Here is a 17030-nt window from a genome sequence, read left to right as displayed (position 1 = left end):
CCTTTCCCATTCCCTCCCCAGCCAACTAGTCAATTAGGGGAAGGTACCTTCTAAGTTTTATTTCATCTGCGCGGTAACAAGTTTCCCAAAGCATCAGTAGAATGAATTTAATGATCATGAACACAACAATGTCAAAGCAGCAGACAGAGATAAATATTGTCCATTAAGACATACAGCAAATGATAATAAAAAAGTCCCACCAAAACATAAAATGTAGAAGAGAAGAGAGTTCTGTGGCTGGGCAGCTAATGAATACTTGAAACAGACACAGAGTTTTACAAAGGATTAAATTTCCTGCCTCTCGTAAACCAGCAGGCTGACACACACACAAACGTGCATAAAGCAGAGTAAAGTAGTGCTGTTTCCTGATGCCAACAACTTCAGATCCAGACATGAGCAAGAGCTCTGCATATGGGCATCAGCCTAAACTATCAGGTGAGACTGCATGTAAATGAAGATGTGGAAATCAAGCAGAATCAGACTAGATGCTGCACTTCATTCCTGTATACACCTGTTAACTGTATCACAAATATAAAAGGCTGCTTTCCAAATCCTAACAGCTACAAAAAGTTACAGGACATTGAATATCATTTGGTTTTTCTTTTTCCCTTGGTTTTGTTTTCCGTTCCATCTTTGTGTGTTAAGGTTTGGTCTTCTTTCTTGTATTCCTCAGTCAGCTAAGGAAAGGGACAAGAAATTCAGCAGCTATGTCTGCATGTTTATTACTAAATAACTATCCCAGCACTTCTGGCTCTAAGAAATCACCAATTTAAAACCATTAATGGGGCAGCCAAATTAAATTCTCTTTTCCACATGTGCAGATAGAACTAGACTGCCTCGGGGGACTGAGGGGGAAAAAGGAGTAGAATAATATGAACATACCAAGAAACACACAAGATTTGGGCCAGATGCACAAGTACTAACAGTACAACGCTTAGAGTTGCTTACCACATTAGCTAAAGGTTACAGTTTAACACTGCACTAACTCCAGGCAATCTGCAGCTTACCCAGTGAAAGTAACTAGGACCTATGTAAAATGCTAAAGGAACATGACTCCTTAAGTGTGTCTGGTTTTCCTCATGCTGCAGGAAAATCCCCATCATCTTCTCATCTATCACCAAAAGAAAAGCATCTATAAGCACCAAGAACAGGGATGGACTTTCCAAAAGGGCCTGTTGAAGCCCATCTAACAAAAGCTAAAACATAGGAGTAAAAAGTATTCATCCTTTCCCCCAACACTAGAAGTTCTGGAAGAAAGTTTGAATAAAAAAAAAAAAAAAACCAAACTAAAAGCACTCAGACTTTCTGAATTTTTTTCAGTAGATGAAGTGGAACAAAGAAAAAGTAATTTGAACAAGGAAATTACAGGAATGCTGATGCTTCCAGTCAGCCTGGAGGTAAGGCAGGGAGAACCACTCGTGCTGTGCATGATTGCTTTTTCTTCCTTCATATCCCAGCTAGACTCCACAAACACAGAGCACACAGAAATCAGAAGTCAAGAACAAGTTGGAAAAATGATTTTGTTCAGGTTCAACATGAGCTATAGCAGACAACCAAGTCATTTTCTATTTTAGCCAAACTCCTTCAGCCACCCATAATCAATGTTTAGTTCCCATGCACAGCAAGAAACAGATTCTGTGCTTGTGTGCCTTTGACTCATGAAGGAACAAAAGCTTTGAAAATTGTATGCTTGCGAAGCAAGCGTAAGAAGATTGAATCGTCATTTCAGAGGGACATAACCAGACAGGAAGAGGCAGCTGTTCCACAGAGTCAGAGATTAACTTTCAATAGTCCATACAAGCCTACAGATTCTCATGTTTTGGGCTTGTAACAAATGGTCTGTCCGCACGCCATCATCCCCCCAGGAATTCAAACATTTAGGTGCATCTCACTAACAATGACACTTTAGGACAGCAACATCAGACTTCCAGAAGCTAGACATAGGAGGGGAACAGCCACGACCAGGCAGCTCATCTCGTACCAGAGGAGCCCAAGCTTGTGGTAGCCCTGCCTCCTCCAGTCTGAGGAAAGCAAGGAAGATGGGAACCTTTATCAGTGAACAGACAGCGGGGGAAATATTCTGCCATTGAGACTACATCTTACATTGCAGTGGAAATATCCAGCACCTCTCCCCTACTCAAGCACTGGAAGCATAGTTGGTTGTATATTATTTGCCTCTGTCTCCTACCCCAAACTGTTTTGGTCTCAAATGCTGTGAGTATATATATCACTGCCAGCCTCCTCCTCCTCATCTGCTCCAACTGATCATTTTGCCAGCAGCCATCACAAACACCAGTTATAAGCAAGTACACTCCATTTTCTTTACACCTAAAAAAACTCTATGCAGTTATGATTAGCTAAACATTTTCTCTTCTTAGTTTCCTCTATATGCAAAATACTAGCTGCATAGAGATAGGCAGTTCTTTGGCAAATCATAACTAATTGTGTTATTGAAAGTTGAGCAGCATTATTTAAATAGTACTACATACACCAGCTTCTGATTGGCCTGAAGACTGAATTTATTCTGGGCTCCCTCCAATCAGAATTAATCTTTCTATAGTACAATGAACTGTCACTACTGAATCAACACCAGCAGCGAAAGTGACAGCAGCCTACATCATTACTCAACTAAGATAATAGAACTAAAGTCATTGAAACAGGCAGATGTTGGAGGCTGTCTCCCATTTCAGAATAATGTTCCTGTCGTAACTCAGCATTTATTTTAGGGAAGCAAGGATAAATTCATTATCATTTGCAGGGTGCTCAGATAGAGCAGTCATAGAAGCCATGTAAGCCTCCCAATATGTACACAGCAGAAATGCACATGGCACTGATACTAACCATCCTTCACCTAGATAACGCAAAGCAGGGCAATGCAATCAATCCATGTCCACTGGAGACCTGCTCCCATATTAGTGCGAGCAACAGTGTTTTGCTATTGCAAACTCAGAAAACTGAAGTTGAGAGATGTGCAAGACCAGAAGTCATTTCCACAAGGTGCAAAAGTTTCATGATTTATTCCCAGCATCCTTACCTTATTTCCTGGTAACACACTGTATCCAAAATTATCATCTAAAGAGCTGCTGTTTTGTCAGATGCCAACAATCAATATCCTCACTGCACAGAATGCCACACTTCTGCGTTGATAACTAAACTGTGTAGATCCAACAATTAGGGAAAACTATTGGTGACATTAAAAACTGGAGATTGTATTCTTCTTTATAATTTTTAAATGAGATCTTTCAATTAAAAGCATTAGAAGAAAATAATGAATCCAAAAATAGATGCAAATGTCAGATCCTTATCTATTTCTGAACAGTAGCGTAACTGGGTGCAAAAAGGTGTACTTCCCATTACTGCTAGGTTTTAATGACCACCCTCACATCTTTGTCCCACTGAATAATGTCTCCTGCAACGATATTGCCACATATTAAGCAAAGGTGATCAAATATGGGCCTAACTACTTTAGTGTTCAGGTCAGAGCTGTACATCAGTAAATTAATAGGATTATCAATATTCATAAATTAAGATTTATAGAGTTCAGAGTCCAGTTAGTTCAATCAGATCATGAATTATGAAAACAAAAGACATTTTGGAAAAGAATAAGACCACTTAGCCTGACACACAATACAACCTCCAGGTAGCAGGCTAATACAAATGCCCAGAAATTAAAAGTGATTTTTATGCATTGTCCTATTTTAATTTAATTCTCATTTATCTTTACCCACAGGTTTCTCATTTTGCATTTCACCTGAATAAGGATGGTAGATAATATCCATGACTTCCTGGAACTTATGACTTCCTGGCACTTGCAAGACCAGTTATCTTATCTTGGCAGAAGGTCAAACCGAACACCTTTCAGTTTGGCCAGTTATCTAACTGTACTGAACAGCTCAAACCTGCAGCCGAGATTGCCATTCCTGCTGTGTAGCACAGCTGGAGTTGCTCAGCTTCCTCTGACAGAGCTCTGAAACAATGGGTTTAATGGGGAGGGAAATGCCCATCCGATTCTAAAGGTTAATTCCATCTCCTTTCACTTAGGGAGCCAAGTACCAGATGCTCTGGATTTCCTGCTTTGTCAACTATAGAGCAGTGCTACGTTCAGCTCTCACGTTTTGATATAGCTGTTTGTTGTCTGATAAAACGTGGCTCCCCAGGGAAAACAGAGGGCTGTCTCTAGAGAAATGTACAAGTGCACCTTATTTGGCAGTAGGGGAACTCAAAGCCAGCAAGTTTGTCTACGGGAAAATGCAAGATCTTGGGAACACTGTTCTGAGCATTTTCTCTATTCCCAAGCGGTTACCAACAGTTGGCTCAAAGTTAAAATGTAATAGACACACTTCAAAGACCACCTTACATCAAGAAAACTATAATAGGCTGGGGAAGGGGCAACTTTACATGATTTCCCCCCTTTTCCTCGTATGCTGTCTATACGAGCTATGGATCATACTCCTAATTCATGCATACAGGGATAGCTCCCCAGTGGATCCAGAAGAATTTACAGCAGCATGGAATTTCTGCTTTTATACAGTGACTCCATGGACAGCTGCCAGCTTTTCTTTTACTCTTATGGTTTCAAAATCCCCTATGTTTGACTCTGAGATTCTTCTTTAAAGACAGTTTGCACAGAAACCCTTCTTGCAATACCAAGTTATACCAAGACAATGAAAAGAAATGGATTAAGTGTCTATAAAGTAGATGAGCCGATTATCAGCGTGATAAGTATGTTGTAACATGCTTTTTTGCTCCATAGCAATTCAAACAAAACTCAATGTGCTACAGTTTTATGGATTGATTTGAAGCAATATGACAAGTTATTCATCCTCTTTCTACCTCTGCCACAGATGTGTTACTGTCTATGTGGCAGATAGCCATTAATGTATAGAATCAGTACTCCCCCGGCTGTGTTTCCAGCCAAGCTTGCCAACTTTGCCCTGGATCAGATAATGAGCACTCACATTTAACATAGCTCAGGAGAGGAAAAGGGGGTAACCTTCAACAGTAGTCTTCAGCACGCAAGTAGTAAAAGCTGAGAAAAGCTTACAGGTATAGATATTTGCAAGTGAGCATCTCTCATATCCTAAATTCCAGTAGTATGTATACATATTTCTTTGCATACAGCCATATTAACAGTCCTTGTTCCACACAAGTACCACGAGGTCCATCTGCCATGATTACTCATTCACCAAAAACTTCTTCAGACTTTTAGAAACCCACTTTCTGTCTGTACTCCTATTAACACAGCCTTCGTACACACAAGAATTATTTGCTCTTCATTACATACCAGACTGCAAAGTCCTTGGGAATTAAATATTAGCTTTTAGAAATACATACACTGCCATTACTAATAAGGAATTAAACATTTGTTGTTCACAGCAAGAGAACAAAAAAGAGTTTAGACTGAAAGAGATAGCTGTTATTAAGGTGTTTTTTTTTAAAACATGATAGTTTTGGGAGTAGAACCTTTATGAAATGGAGTCTGAGGAACCTTAGGCAATAAAAACTTATTCATTCTAGAGTTGCATATGGGTGCCCATTTTTGAGACACTTCAAAAAGCTTGAAGGTGGATGTTCAGCTCCCTAAAAACAAGGTCCATAAAGATACCGAATTAGACATCCATACATGGATATTCATAGATACCAGAAGTTATTTAAACACCTTAATCAGCTTTTCCAAGTGGTGAGAGATACTGATAAACTGCTGTGTGCTGAAAAGATTCACCCCACCCCTCTCAACAGCTTATTTATTTTAGTCTGTTCTTAGAACTGTTTTAACCAGCTCCATCAAACCAAATCTTTAATTCCTCCTTTTTACTTTAGCCAAGAAAATGAATGGTGCCTAACAGTAGAATATTGGATAAATTAGTAGTGGAATGAGTTCCCTTCATACAAAATAGCAAGGCTTTCAAAGAATTAGAGTCTTCTGTTTGACAGAGAATACAGTCCACATCACAACACTTAAAAAAAAAAAAAGCAGCAGGCAAGTTTCCAAGACCTTTGAATAATGAAACAGTGGTTGATAAAGCAAGTTTTATTTTTCACTCCTCTTTGGCATTTAATATCCTACTGATTTGTATACACTAACATTGTGCTAGCTGCAGGACACATGAAGCAACAGAAGAACAGTCTCCCATCTGGGCTGGTCCCATCCACCTGGTGATTAGGGCAGGGCACAGTGCAACCATATGGCCATGATCAAGAACCCACTAATATCATCCAGAGTTAACTGGGAAGAGCTATAGCCCACTTAGTCTCCTAAGGATGATAAATCCCTCTCATTCTGTCTCTCCTCCCCAGTGGACATGGTAGATTTGTCTTTTTGCCTGCACAGATGAAGCTTTGCTGGTTAGAATCCTAGTGATACACAAAAAAGTGAATTTGGTGCTTGCATCTGTCAAAGACAGAATGAAGAAATTATTTCCATGAAACAATTAAAAACCCATTAACTTCACATTTCTGCCTCAAGCCTCAAATGAAGCCCCCCTCCTCCTGAAAGGCTTATGCTGGCATAGGAACTTTGAAATCTGAGGCCACAATCCTGCCCCACAGCACATGGGTACAAGCCAGCAGCTGAAGATAAGAGACTTGACTCCAGCAGTGATGCAGGAAGAGTCTAACAGTAACAGCTCTGTTATCTAGCCTGCCCTTACATGTTAATAGAATGGGAAGAGCCTATTTATCTAACAACAAGAAAGTGAAAGGCAGAACTTCACGTCTTCTTGAACGGGCACCACTGTTGCTATCTACATAGTTCTAACAGTTCCTGTTGCACTGAGATACCTTTTAGAAATACTCATTTCCTAGCTGACAAGTCACTAAAAATGAAGTCAATAATCCCCAGTGGATCACAGCACAAAGATATTACATATGCTAGAATAACCTTTTTTCATTTTTGATCATCAGAAACAGAAACCAGGTCCTAATATGTTGTCTGAGCTACATCTTAAATTGAAAGACAGAGCCTCAAGTGGTACACAACAAAGTGGGTTTAATTGTAATGCCATAACTCTAGCAGCATTTTCATGACCAGTTTCCACTCATCTATTGCAACAAAACCCCCTTGCTTAGCAGTAAGGAGTCTGGTCAGGTCCGGTGTAAGAATATCTTTAAAAGGTTAGAGCTGTTGCCTAAAGTCATACTAATTCACCAGGGGCCAACCTTCCCTCCAAGGCAACATTTGACAAATAGCACAGCACAACTGCTGGAATGGCTCTGTGTTTTGGGAGACACCATCTTTTGAATGAGATATGCAAGTGGAAGATCTTTTTGACTACATAACCAAAAAAAGATGGCCTGAAACTGTCAGGAGCGTCAGCCTGCTCACAAAATGCACATCAGTACAAATAATTATAGGCAATAACGGGCAATTGAGTTTCTCTAAGATTTTTAAGGCACTTTTACAACTCAGATATAGCACAAGAGATATAAGATGTTATCCTCTAGAATTCTCAAATAATAAGCAGTCTTAAACAAAATAATACCTACAGCAACATGATATAACATGGAAATGCTTGGTCAGAATTTGAGCATAATCTTATAATATTATACCAACAGACTTTGTGTGAGCAAGATTTTTCTTTTTTCCTGAAGCTGATAAATTTCTTTTAATACATGGGTGCTGACTTTCAAGCTGTGCATGGAGCCCTCTTCTGGAGAAATTTGAAAAAATAAAAGCTTAAGAATGCAGCAGTGTGAGCTATGCATTTGGGAAAAGAGTTTTAGGACTAATTTTCTCTCTTCACTATAATGACAAGCTTGTGAATTCTAAACTTCTTTCCAATTGACCTAGCTACAGTTCAGTGGAACGTGACAGTTCTTGTTAAAGCTATCAAAAAAAAAATTTTTCCTCATCTTGCAAGCTTTACTTACAAATTTAATGTTAATACATCTGTCTGCATGCATAACATGCCAAAACAAGCCTGTGAACAACTTTTGTTTTAAAACAAATATTTTGTGTATAGGCCTTAGAAAATATCCTTTGGGAAAAATGTAAAAACCTCTCTGATAGATTTCAAAATCTGTATGTATTTACTGCTTACTGTACACTGTACAGTGAACTACACAAGGTACCAGAGTACACTTAGTTTTTATTGCCATCTTCAGATCGATAAAGTTGTATAGTATAGATATGCTTTGTAGTTTTAAAGGTGATCCTGAATTAAAGAATTACTTGAAGCATATCTTCCTCAGCTATTTCAGCTAATGTTCAGTTTTCCTTTTGGTGAAAACAGGACAAACAGTTGGTAGTACTGTAGACCAAATCTTTGCAAAAGAAAAAATACATTTATCACCCACCTGTTTACCACCACTTTTACAAACATACTTAATGGGCTGAAAAAGCAATTCCCCATCCTCATCCTTTTAATGCCTCAAAAAGGCAATTTTTTTTATATTTAACAAATGCAGTTGAATTAGATGCAGACCAAGAAAACACAAAACCGAAGTTACTAGTTTTAGAAATGATCTTTTAGTTAAAAATAAACCTTTTTCAGTTCATGTTGTTATGAATAAGAATTTCCTCAAGCTTTTTTCTACACTGTAAACTTTGCTATCATTACTTTGAGGTGAAGTTATCCCTACCTTCTAATTCCACAGAAAGTATTACATTACTAGATTGGTATTGCTTAGAAATCATTTTATCAAAATTGAGCTTAGCACGTTCCACTAGCATTGTATTATATGAGGCATTATTGCTATTGCTAAGGGAGGAAAAAAAGAAAACTTATGAAAAAAATCTCAAAATGTGTTACAACCACTACACAGCCAGATGGCTGCTTTTGTTCAATATGTTGTTTCTCACATTCTTCTGTTTACTTTTCCTGTCATATGAAAGTTGTGCATGTGGTGTGTCAAAGAGAAAAGCCAAACAGCATTTCAGTAATTCCCTTTTCCTTCCCTAGCATGCTATCACCTTCAGTTCATACTTTAACCTGCCAATACTCAACACCCTTGTACCTGAAGACAGATTTATGTACACTTCCTTATTATAGTCTAATTCATTCCCTAATTCATTAACTCTTAGACATGTCTACAAAGTAAACTTGGAGATGTGTTAAATCACCAGGTAGAGACATTGCAGATAAAGCTACATGTGCTAATAAAGAAGGTGGGGTGCAGTTTAAACACTTAAATACAAAGCAATTCTAAAGCACCACAAGCTCAGCCCTGCAGTGTACTTGAACTCAGCTCAGCTCAGCAAGAGAAAAAACTCTGAAGTATTGTTGAAAGTTATCAATAAAGTGCACAGTTGTTTTCAGAATCAGGTGTTCTGCACCTTGTCAGATTTTTAGTAGTTACTGATGTTAAAAAAAAAAAAAGTCAGCTATGTGGTTTAATAGGCCTTAGAAGTCTGTCCTCCTCTATCATATACACACTGCTTTTCCTACAAGGGACCGCTAAAGAAAATCCAGACTCAAACTGATTAATTCAGTAGTGTGTTAAAGATGGACAAATAAGGACTGAAAACACAGAGAAAGCCAAGCAAACTGCAGTCCAGATGGCAGGTCTCAAGCCCAAGGCAAGGGAGCACCCACTCAGTACATCCACAGGTTACCTTTACATCGTCTGTGCCCTCTCCCCCCAGCCCCTCTGCTCCCTGAGCATTGCCTCCCACTGGCAGCTTTGCCAGCCCAGCTGCCTGCCCAGGCTGGATCTCAGCCCCCTTTGACAACTTCTCCTCCCCAGGAGCCCTCTGGGCATCCCCAGCCCACCGGAGAGCTGTTCAGCCCTCCCCAGGAGCAGCAGCTTGCCCACTTGCTGCAGCCAGCCTCAGCAGAGCTGGCGAGCTGCCCGCTGGCCAGCCCTCCTACACAGTCCACAGAGCCTCAGCCCAAGCTGTTAGGGAGGCCCTGCAAGAAACTCTGCGTATATCCCCAGCACATGCTGCTCTGGCTCCTCAAACTCATCCTTCACCGGTGCATTCAGACACCATACCTATGGCCCAAAGCAGCTGCTTTCATTTGTTACGCTCCCTGAAGGATTGTTATCCTGAACCCACCCAAATGCCTGTGTGCTTGCTCACGAGTCCCCAGAGCCTCCTGCTGTCCCATAACTTCAGCCGCCCACGTTAATGCTTTTACTCCTTATCAGGGTAAGCCAGGACCCAAATATCCTAGCCTTGATCCAGAGCATATATGCATTCAGTTCACCCTACTGCTTCCTACTTACACACTCTTGACGTATCTCCTCTCAGCAATAAAGCTCTCCCAACAGTGATCCCTCACCATTTTGCTCCTTATCATCCTATTTTGAAAAAGCAGACTAAATGCCAGCTGGGGATTGCAATTACACAAACACAAGTGCACAGACTCAGCGTCCCAAGCACTAGTTTGACACTCTAAAACCTACCAACCCCCTAAGGGTTAACAAAACCACTCAATCGCAAGTCAAAAAGGAATTAACTTTTATCTCTACTCAGAGCACAGGACACCAGTGCCACTGTCACTAAATGCAAGAGTTTACAGAGCTCCTAAGACAAAAGAAGGAAGGATGCATTTAAGCTGATCAACAACAAAGGATTTCCAAACCTCCCCAGAGCTTTCAAAAAGTGAGCCCTGTAACAGCAGCAAGAGGCAAAGAGAGCAACCAGAAGGTATTGAGAAGTCAAAGCCCAGCGAGTCCCCTTGCTTTGACAGACAGCAGCAGCAGCAGCTTTAGCAGCTCCGTGTTTTTAAGGCTGGGTGTTTTTTCCTCTGCTTTCTGGCAGAGGGGGATCAATTACGTTTAATAAGAGAAAGGCTACATAGCAAGTCACTAACAGAGTATTACACATCTATCAAGAGAGCACGGGGAAGGGAACCTTTTGCAAGGTCTGATTTTATTTTTCCTCCATATTCCTCCTCCTTTTTTTTTTTTTTTTTTTTAAAAAAAAAGCAATAAATAATGTGAGCTGCCTATAAGCCTACTACCCGGCAAAAGCCACAGAGAAAAGAGGCAAATCAAAGTTGCAGCATTTGATATGACAGAAAATACTGCTGCTGCAGCTGCTACCGAGACACTTGAAAGATTCCCCCACCACCCTTCCTGAAGGGAAACAAAAAATGCTATATATCACACAGCAAATTTGTTGTAATTGTAAATCAAGGAACTATGAGATTCTACATTCCTAGCAACTGGCTTATAGCAGAGATCTTCATCTTTCAACAGTAATTCAAGCAGTGTATAATTACTCAGAAATCAGACCTGAATTACAAATACTTTCAAACCCAAATGCACAAGAAAAGGAAGATGAAAGAAAACAAGGAAAAAAACACACATTTCTTACCTGGGACAGCAGAAAGGACAGAGTAAGTTGAGTTTTGTGCTGCATTTTGCCAGACTAGAAGGTACCAGAGGCTTTTTCATTCATGCACTCGGCTGCACTGAGCATATTTTCACTGTGAAACAGCCTTTGAGAAGAGACTCTGCCTTGAGAGCCAGCCAACTTCCCAAATAGATCAGCAGCATCATCACTAAAGCATTGGATAGAGTCTGATGACCAGAACCAATGGCTTTACAAGGATGATTTCTTCACAAAGCATCCCCATTTTGCATCACACATATTGGGCAAGCACCTCTCACAAACACAGCACCTTTAGAAAGCATTTTGGTTTGGTGTATTTGTGTGTTTAGTTTCAGTCTAACAAATCATGCCTTACAGATCTCAATATTATTTCCCTTTTAGAGAATGGAATTGCACAGAGAGAAATAAGAGCAAATCTGAACACCGCTGCAAAGAGATGCTCTTTATTAAAATGTTAATAAGGTATGCTTTATTTTCAATAAATCAAAAAAATGACCACTGCAGTTTTAGTTACTTTCCAGCCTTAGAAGAACACAGTGAAATTTTTCAGTGCAGCAGAAATACAGATAATATTTTGTGTTTTCCCCTCAATCTCACAAATCAAAATGAAGACAGATCAATTCTAGCCTGCAGAAAATAATCCATCATAAGGCAATAGATTTTATTAACTGCTCAGGTAATGGCAGAACTGGCTTTTGATTCAATGAACTTGAATCTAGGACAAAGTTTCAAAGGTGCATGCCCTTCAATTACAAAAACTTTCCCTGTTTGGAAGAGGAGACTTGATGTTTCAAGAACCTGCTTTCTCTGGAATTGGTTACATTGCAACCCAGCAAGTAATACCAGGCAGATGGACCAAAGATTATGAACGAATTCCCCCATCCGTATTTCCAGCTCCACCTCTCTTGCCACTCCCCATTATCACAACAGTCCAGTCCTTTTTTGACTTGTCTTCTTGCAGTCACCAGGGTTATTTAGCAGTACCCATCCCCCATTTTCTGTAGGGTCAAAAGTCTCCTCAGCTCTTGTGACTGATACTTTTCCCTTGCTTGCTCATCCAGCAGAGCCAGCTGCCACCACTTTCTGCTCTGCCCCACCACAGGTGGCTGCTGCACCAGTGGAGATGAGCAGAGACATGAGGAGGGGAAGGCTGGCAGGCAGATGGGAAGGGATACGCATTCAAAGGAGCTGCCAACCACTTTGAGTTCCTCAGCATCAGCTTCCTGCTGTGAATAATATTTGATAGTGTCCCCAACCACTGCTATTCTACTGCTCACATCTTCCTTTATTTACACACTGGAGCAAAACTGAGGGAAAACACTATCCTTCCAAGTCTAAGCTCTCACATGCAGCAACAACTCTGCTCCAGTACCTTCGTCACACGAGTATAAATTAGTACACAAGATGGATCAGGATTCAAACCAAACCCAGCAGGAACTACCAGTAGCAATTATAATGCTCTATGTAACTGCAAAATGTTCACTACTTATGCATAAAAAAAGCAGGTAGGTTGCTTTCTTTTTCATCTTTTTTTTTTCAGGCAGAAAGCTAGCTTAGCAAAAAATCTTAGAGCTCTTTATGATTAAAAATAAGTGAGTGACCATCTCCCCTTGCTCCTTCAGGGTCCCAGCGTTCCACCACGTGTAAGTCCCAGCCTCAAGAGAAGCACCTCGGAACTTTATAAACAAGGCTGTGGGGTTTCCATAGGGCATAGCCTGCGCCAGCTGTACCACAGTGTGCACAGCCTTTGTATGGGAGCGCTGGGATTTGGACAGTCTCTTAAACCCCACAGAGGCCAAAGAGCTGAGCAAGTTACCAGACCAACCAGAAGTAGGTGGTGGCTGAAAGAAACAAAGGCATATCTGCATCCTGTTTCACAGGAAAGGCACTCAAAAAAAAAAAAAAATCAAGTCATGGGGTAGATGATTCACTCCAAAATAATTCTTGCAGTAACATGAGACTTGAGCCAACATGAGCAGTTAATTTCTGCACAAGACACGGCATGGCTACGGGGCCACCCCACAAAGGGAGCAGAGAGGGGAAGGAGGAGTTTGAGGTCTTTCCTAGTTCCCACAGCCACAAGGAGCAGGGCTGGGCCTGCGGCCATGGCCTCCCTCCTCACCACAGAAGGGCCAGCCTCCCTGAGGGGCCCCATCCAGGCCTCCAGCCCTTCAGAGCCAAAAGCAACCATGTACCACCGCCCTTTGCCTCCCAAAACAGCAACTACCCTCTAATAACAATGAAAAAGAGCATTGTTTAAAAAAAAAAAACAACACACTAATTCACTAACCTTTTCCCTCCAGTCCCACACAGCCTGTCCCTCCTGCTACAGCCTGTCCCTCTTGCCTTGGCCCCCTGCTCACAGCTGCTCCTATTTGTCCCCTGAAGGGGTAATTAACTGCTCCTGGAGTGGCAATTAACAGCTCCCAGGGTTTAACCCTTCACAAGCTGCTGCCAAGCCCAGGCCTAGCATGGCACACCAGTGTGAGGCAGCCATGTCCTTCCCCAGCGCTCACCCACCCAGGGCCTGGCCGCCTCTGGGAAATGGCCTTTTTGGCACTGCTCACGTGAGGTAAAACCCAGTGCACAGCAGCCCTGGGTGCTGAGGGGGAGTTAACTGGGTTTAACTGGGGCCTCCAGGAGCTGGAGGTGGGCAGCTGCTGCAAATCAGCCCCTGAGGCCCAGGACAAGTGTTTGGCCCCTTGCAGGTGGGCTCCCAGCGGGGCTGTATCTTCTGGAGTCAGGAGCAGAGTCTTCTCCGCTAATTAGATTATTAATGAAAAGCTGGTATGGTATTAATTAGAAATTAAGAGTTGGTTCCTCAGTCTTTCTCAGCCTTAGGTGACAGGAGAAGGTTCAAACTCTGTAAAACATATCTGAGGAGCAGGCTGGGAGGCAAGGCTCCAGGTAATGGAGGATGGTTGCTTTCTAATCCTCCCCTTGAAGCAATTTTACTGCAGAAATGAAACATGAAGTTTTGGGGCTATGGAGTGACAGTAACAGAAATAACAGCCTCAGGTTTAGGCTATGGTCAGAGGAGAGGCTCCAGGGTTCAAGCCTTCCCTTTTAGGGCAAGCTGTGCTGCTCTTACCCACTGCCTGCTGATGGAAAATGCGTAGTAAGTTTAGGCAATGACTGAGGAGGGGTTTGGTTTGTGAGCAAAGAAAGCTCCTGCTGAGACCTTTTCTAGATCCAAGCCTACATTAATTTATGGATGTAACATGCTCTGCAGTCTTTAGATGCAAGATACCATCATTTTCACATATAAAATCTTGGGCAACTTGACACCTCAGCTCACTCTCTCTCCATGACATACTCTGACAATAGAGGCCAATGCTGAGCTGAGGCTAATATGAACAGTATTAATTGCCTGCAACACGTAAGGTGTTGTCAGAGATAGACCCATTAGCGGACGAGGGAGTGACTGCATGCTGCCAGAAATGCCTTTTGACCTTTGGAAGATTTGCCCTGACTCTATTTTGTAAAAGCTGAGGATTAGCTGCCTTGAATCTATCAGAAGAAAACACCAAAGGAAGAGTTTTGCAGTTTGAAAGTGAGCCCACAGCTTTTCATTATGTACCCAACACAGTACCTCCATAATACCTCAAACTCCTACCAGTATTTCTTACACTATGGGCTTACTGGCAACAGAAAGTTTGGCATTAGTGCAGCTTTCTCTAAAACCTGTGGGACTGCTGAATGCTTTGTCTACTGTTTCTACATCCCAGCACAAGCTCTAGGATAGTAAATGGGTTTTGTTATCTTACTTGCTAACAGGCAGGTCACAGGCAACTAGAACAAACTGGTACTTCAGTGAGAAGAAATAGGGTGTGTTTCATCGTCAGAAGAGGACAAAAACCAGTTGGTGAGTCAAACAGGAATCTTAGGAATCTCTCAAGGGTTTTAGAAAAACCCTTTTTAGAAAAACCCTTGAGAGACCACCACACCCTTTTCTTTCCAAATAATAATAATCCCTGTTTATCATGACCACAGGAGCGATTTCTTCAATTTTTAAAGCAAAAAACCCTATTGCTTTTTGGTTATGCATCCCTGAGCCCTTTAAGCATAAACAAAATGTATGTTCAACTCTAAAATTGAGCTATTGTAAAGCATTCTAGAGTGACAATTTGCAATGCTGTACATCTAATCTTCTAGTCCTTTCTTGAACCAGAAGCAAGCTGTTCCTTAATTCACCCTTCATCTTAACTAAGCTGGGGAAGGAGTGAGAAGAGCCTTAAGTATGTGGTGGGTGGGGTGCTCCACAGCATCTGCTTCATGGAAACATGTTTGTTTCGATCCCCTTCTACCAGTGGGCCCCTGTGTGGAAGGAGCTCCTGCTCCTCAGCTGACCTCCAGCATCTAACTGTTTTCTGGAGTGGTGGCAGGTATTTTCCCGTATCTATTATGGACTTGTGCTTATCAGCTGAATCATAGCAACTGAGCTTGCACTGTGAGCTTGTCCCTACTATGAAGCTCCCAGGCACTTTGGTTTAGCGCTAGTCTGCAGTAATTCAATCAACTTGCAATCCTACACCCATACCCATGGGTAGGAGTTGAATTCTGGCCCTCTATTTACCCACTTTTCAGTAATACAAAGTTACCTCACGTGCATTAGCATATTTGTCCTCCCCAAAGCACAGGGATATAGCAAAATATTCCTGCATCAATACAGAAGAAAGAAAACTGATGCACAGGACACAAAGGGACCTGATTAAGACAATAAAAATGTGGGGACCTGATTAAGATCATAAAGGTGGTCAAACACAGAGCTAAAAATTGGACTGCTTGCTAAATTGCCTTAGGCACTGGCCCTTCCGTCTATTGAAAGAACCCCTCGTCCTTCCTGGGGGACCTGGATGCTTCCTCTGTTATTGTGCAAAACCAAAGCTGAAACGCAGTTTTAATTTCAAAAGTCTTCATTGACTGGGCTATCTGTTTCCATTCCCCACATATGCCTCTCCCTCCTTTTTTAACACCACTATTCCTTTGCCCTGCCCCCATACATATGATTGTATCTGGCCTAAATACAGGTGTTCTGGAAGCAATTACAGCTCCATTGGAGCAGAATATGATGCATGGTAGCTCATTAGTGGTTTGCCCATATTAAGGGAATGACTCCTTGTTTCCCTTCTGACCTCACCTATTGTCTAGGAAATGAATGGATCTAGGAGTGAGAAAATTTGTTTTGGCAATGGCATCTGTATTTTCCAAGGCTCTGTTATACTGAATTCTGCCCAGAAATACAAATCGGAATAATTAACCAAAGAAATGTACAAAAGAGCTTATCATTCCCTATTTTGGTAGCAACTGTACGAAGTCAAAGTCATTATTTAAAAATTCACTCTGCAAGTTTATTAGAAAAGTCACTCTTTTATACATTAAAAAAATAACATTTCCACATGAAACAGGAGAAAAAACAAGTTATCACTGTCAGAGGTTCTTCTAAGACATATCCAAACTCAAGATATTCATCATGAGTTATGGGAAAGTTAGTACTGCAGGAATAAATTAACCACAGAATTTTAATGGCTTCATTGTGTGACAGTTTCTAAAGCCCAACCGAATATCAGCCAGGAAATTCAAATGTGAGAGATATGCTCTTAATTCCCACAGTTATGGATTTTTTTTAAAATCCCTTCTTATGATATAAGGGTCATTTAAAATATTCTACCATGAATATACAGCTTACTTATGGGTAGCACATTTCACCATTCTTATCCAGCCAGAAGCCAGCTTAATCTTTCATCTT

General features: G+C 41.2%; 1 protein-coding gene across 2 annotated transcripts in view; it reads right to left on the bottom strand.

The window, feature by feature from the left end:
- The window catches only part of CDH13 (cadherin 13), a gene marked incomplete at its 3' end in the record, with an annotated part of 521180 nt that extends 509840 nt beyond the window's left edge, over nucleotides 1–11340 (bottom strand). For both annotated transcript variants that reach the window (XM_082320962.1, XM_082320961.1), the window contains exon 1: nucleotides 11264–11340. In XM_082320962.1, coding sequence (XP_082177088.1) covers nucleotides 11264–11308 — 45 coding nt within the window. In that variant the 5' untranslated portion in view covers nucleotides 11309–11340. The remainder of the gene's footprint in view (nucleotides 1–11263) is intronic.
- Between the last annotated feature and the right edge of the window lie 5690 nt (nucleotides 11341–17030).

Source organism: Platalea leucorodia, assembly GCF_965183815.1.
Source record: "Platalea leucorodia genome assembly, chromosome: 8".
NCBI lineage: Eukaryota > Metazoa > Chordata > Aves > Pelecaniformes > Threskiornithidae > Platalea > Platalea leucorodia.
The sequence above is the reverse complement of the archived record's forward strand: the minus strand, read 5'-3'. Positions and strand labels throughout refer to the sequence as shown.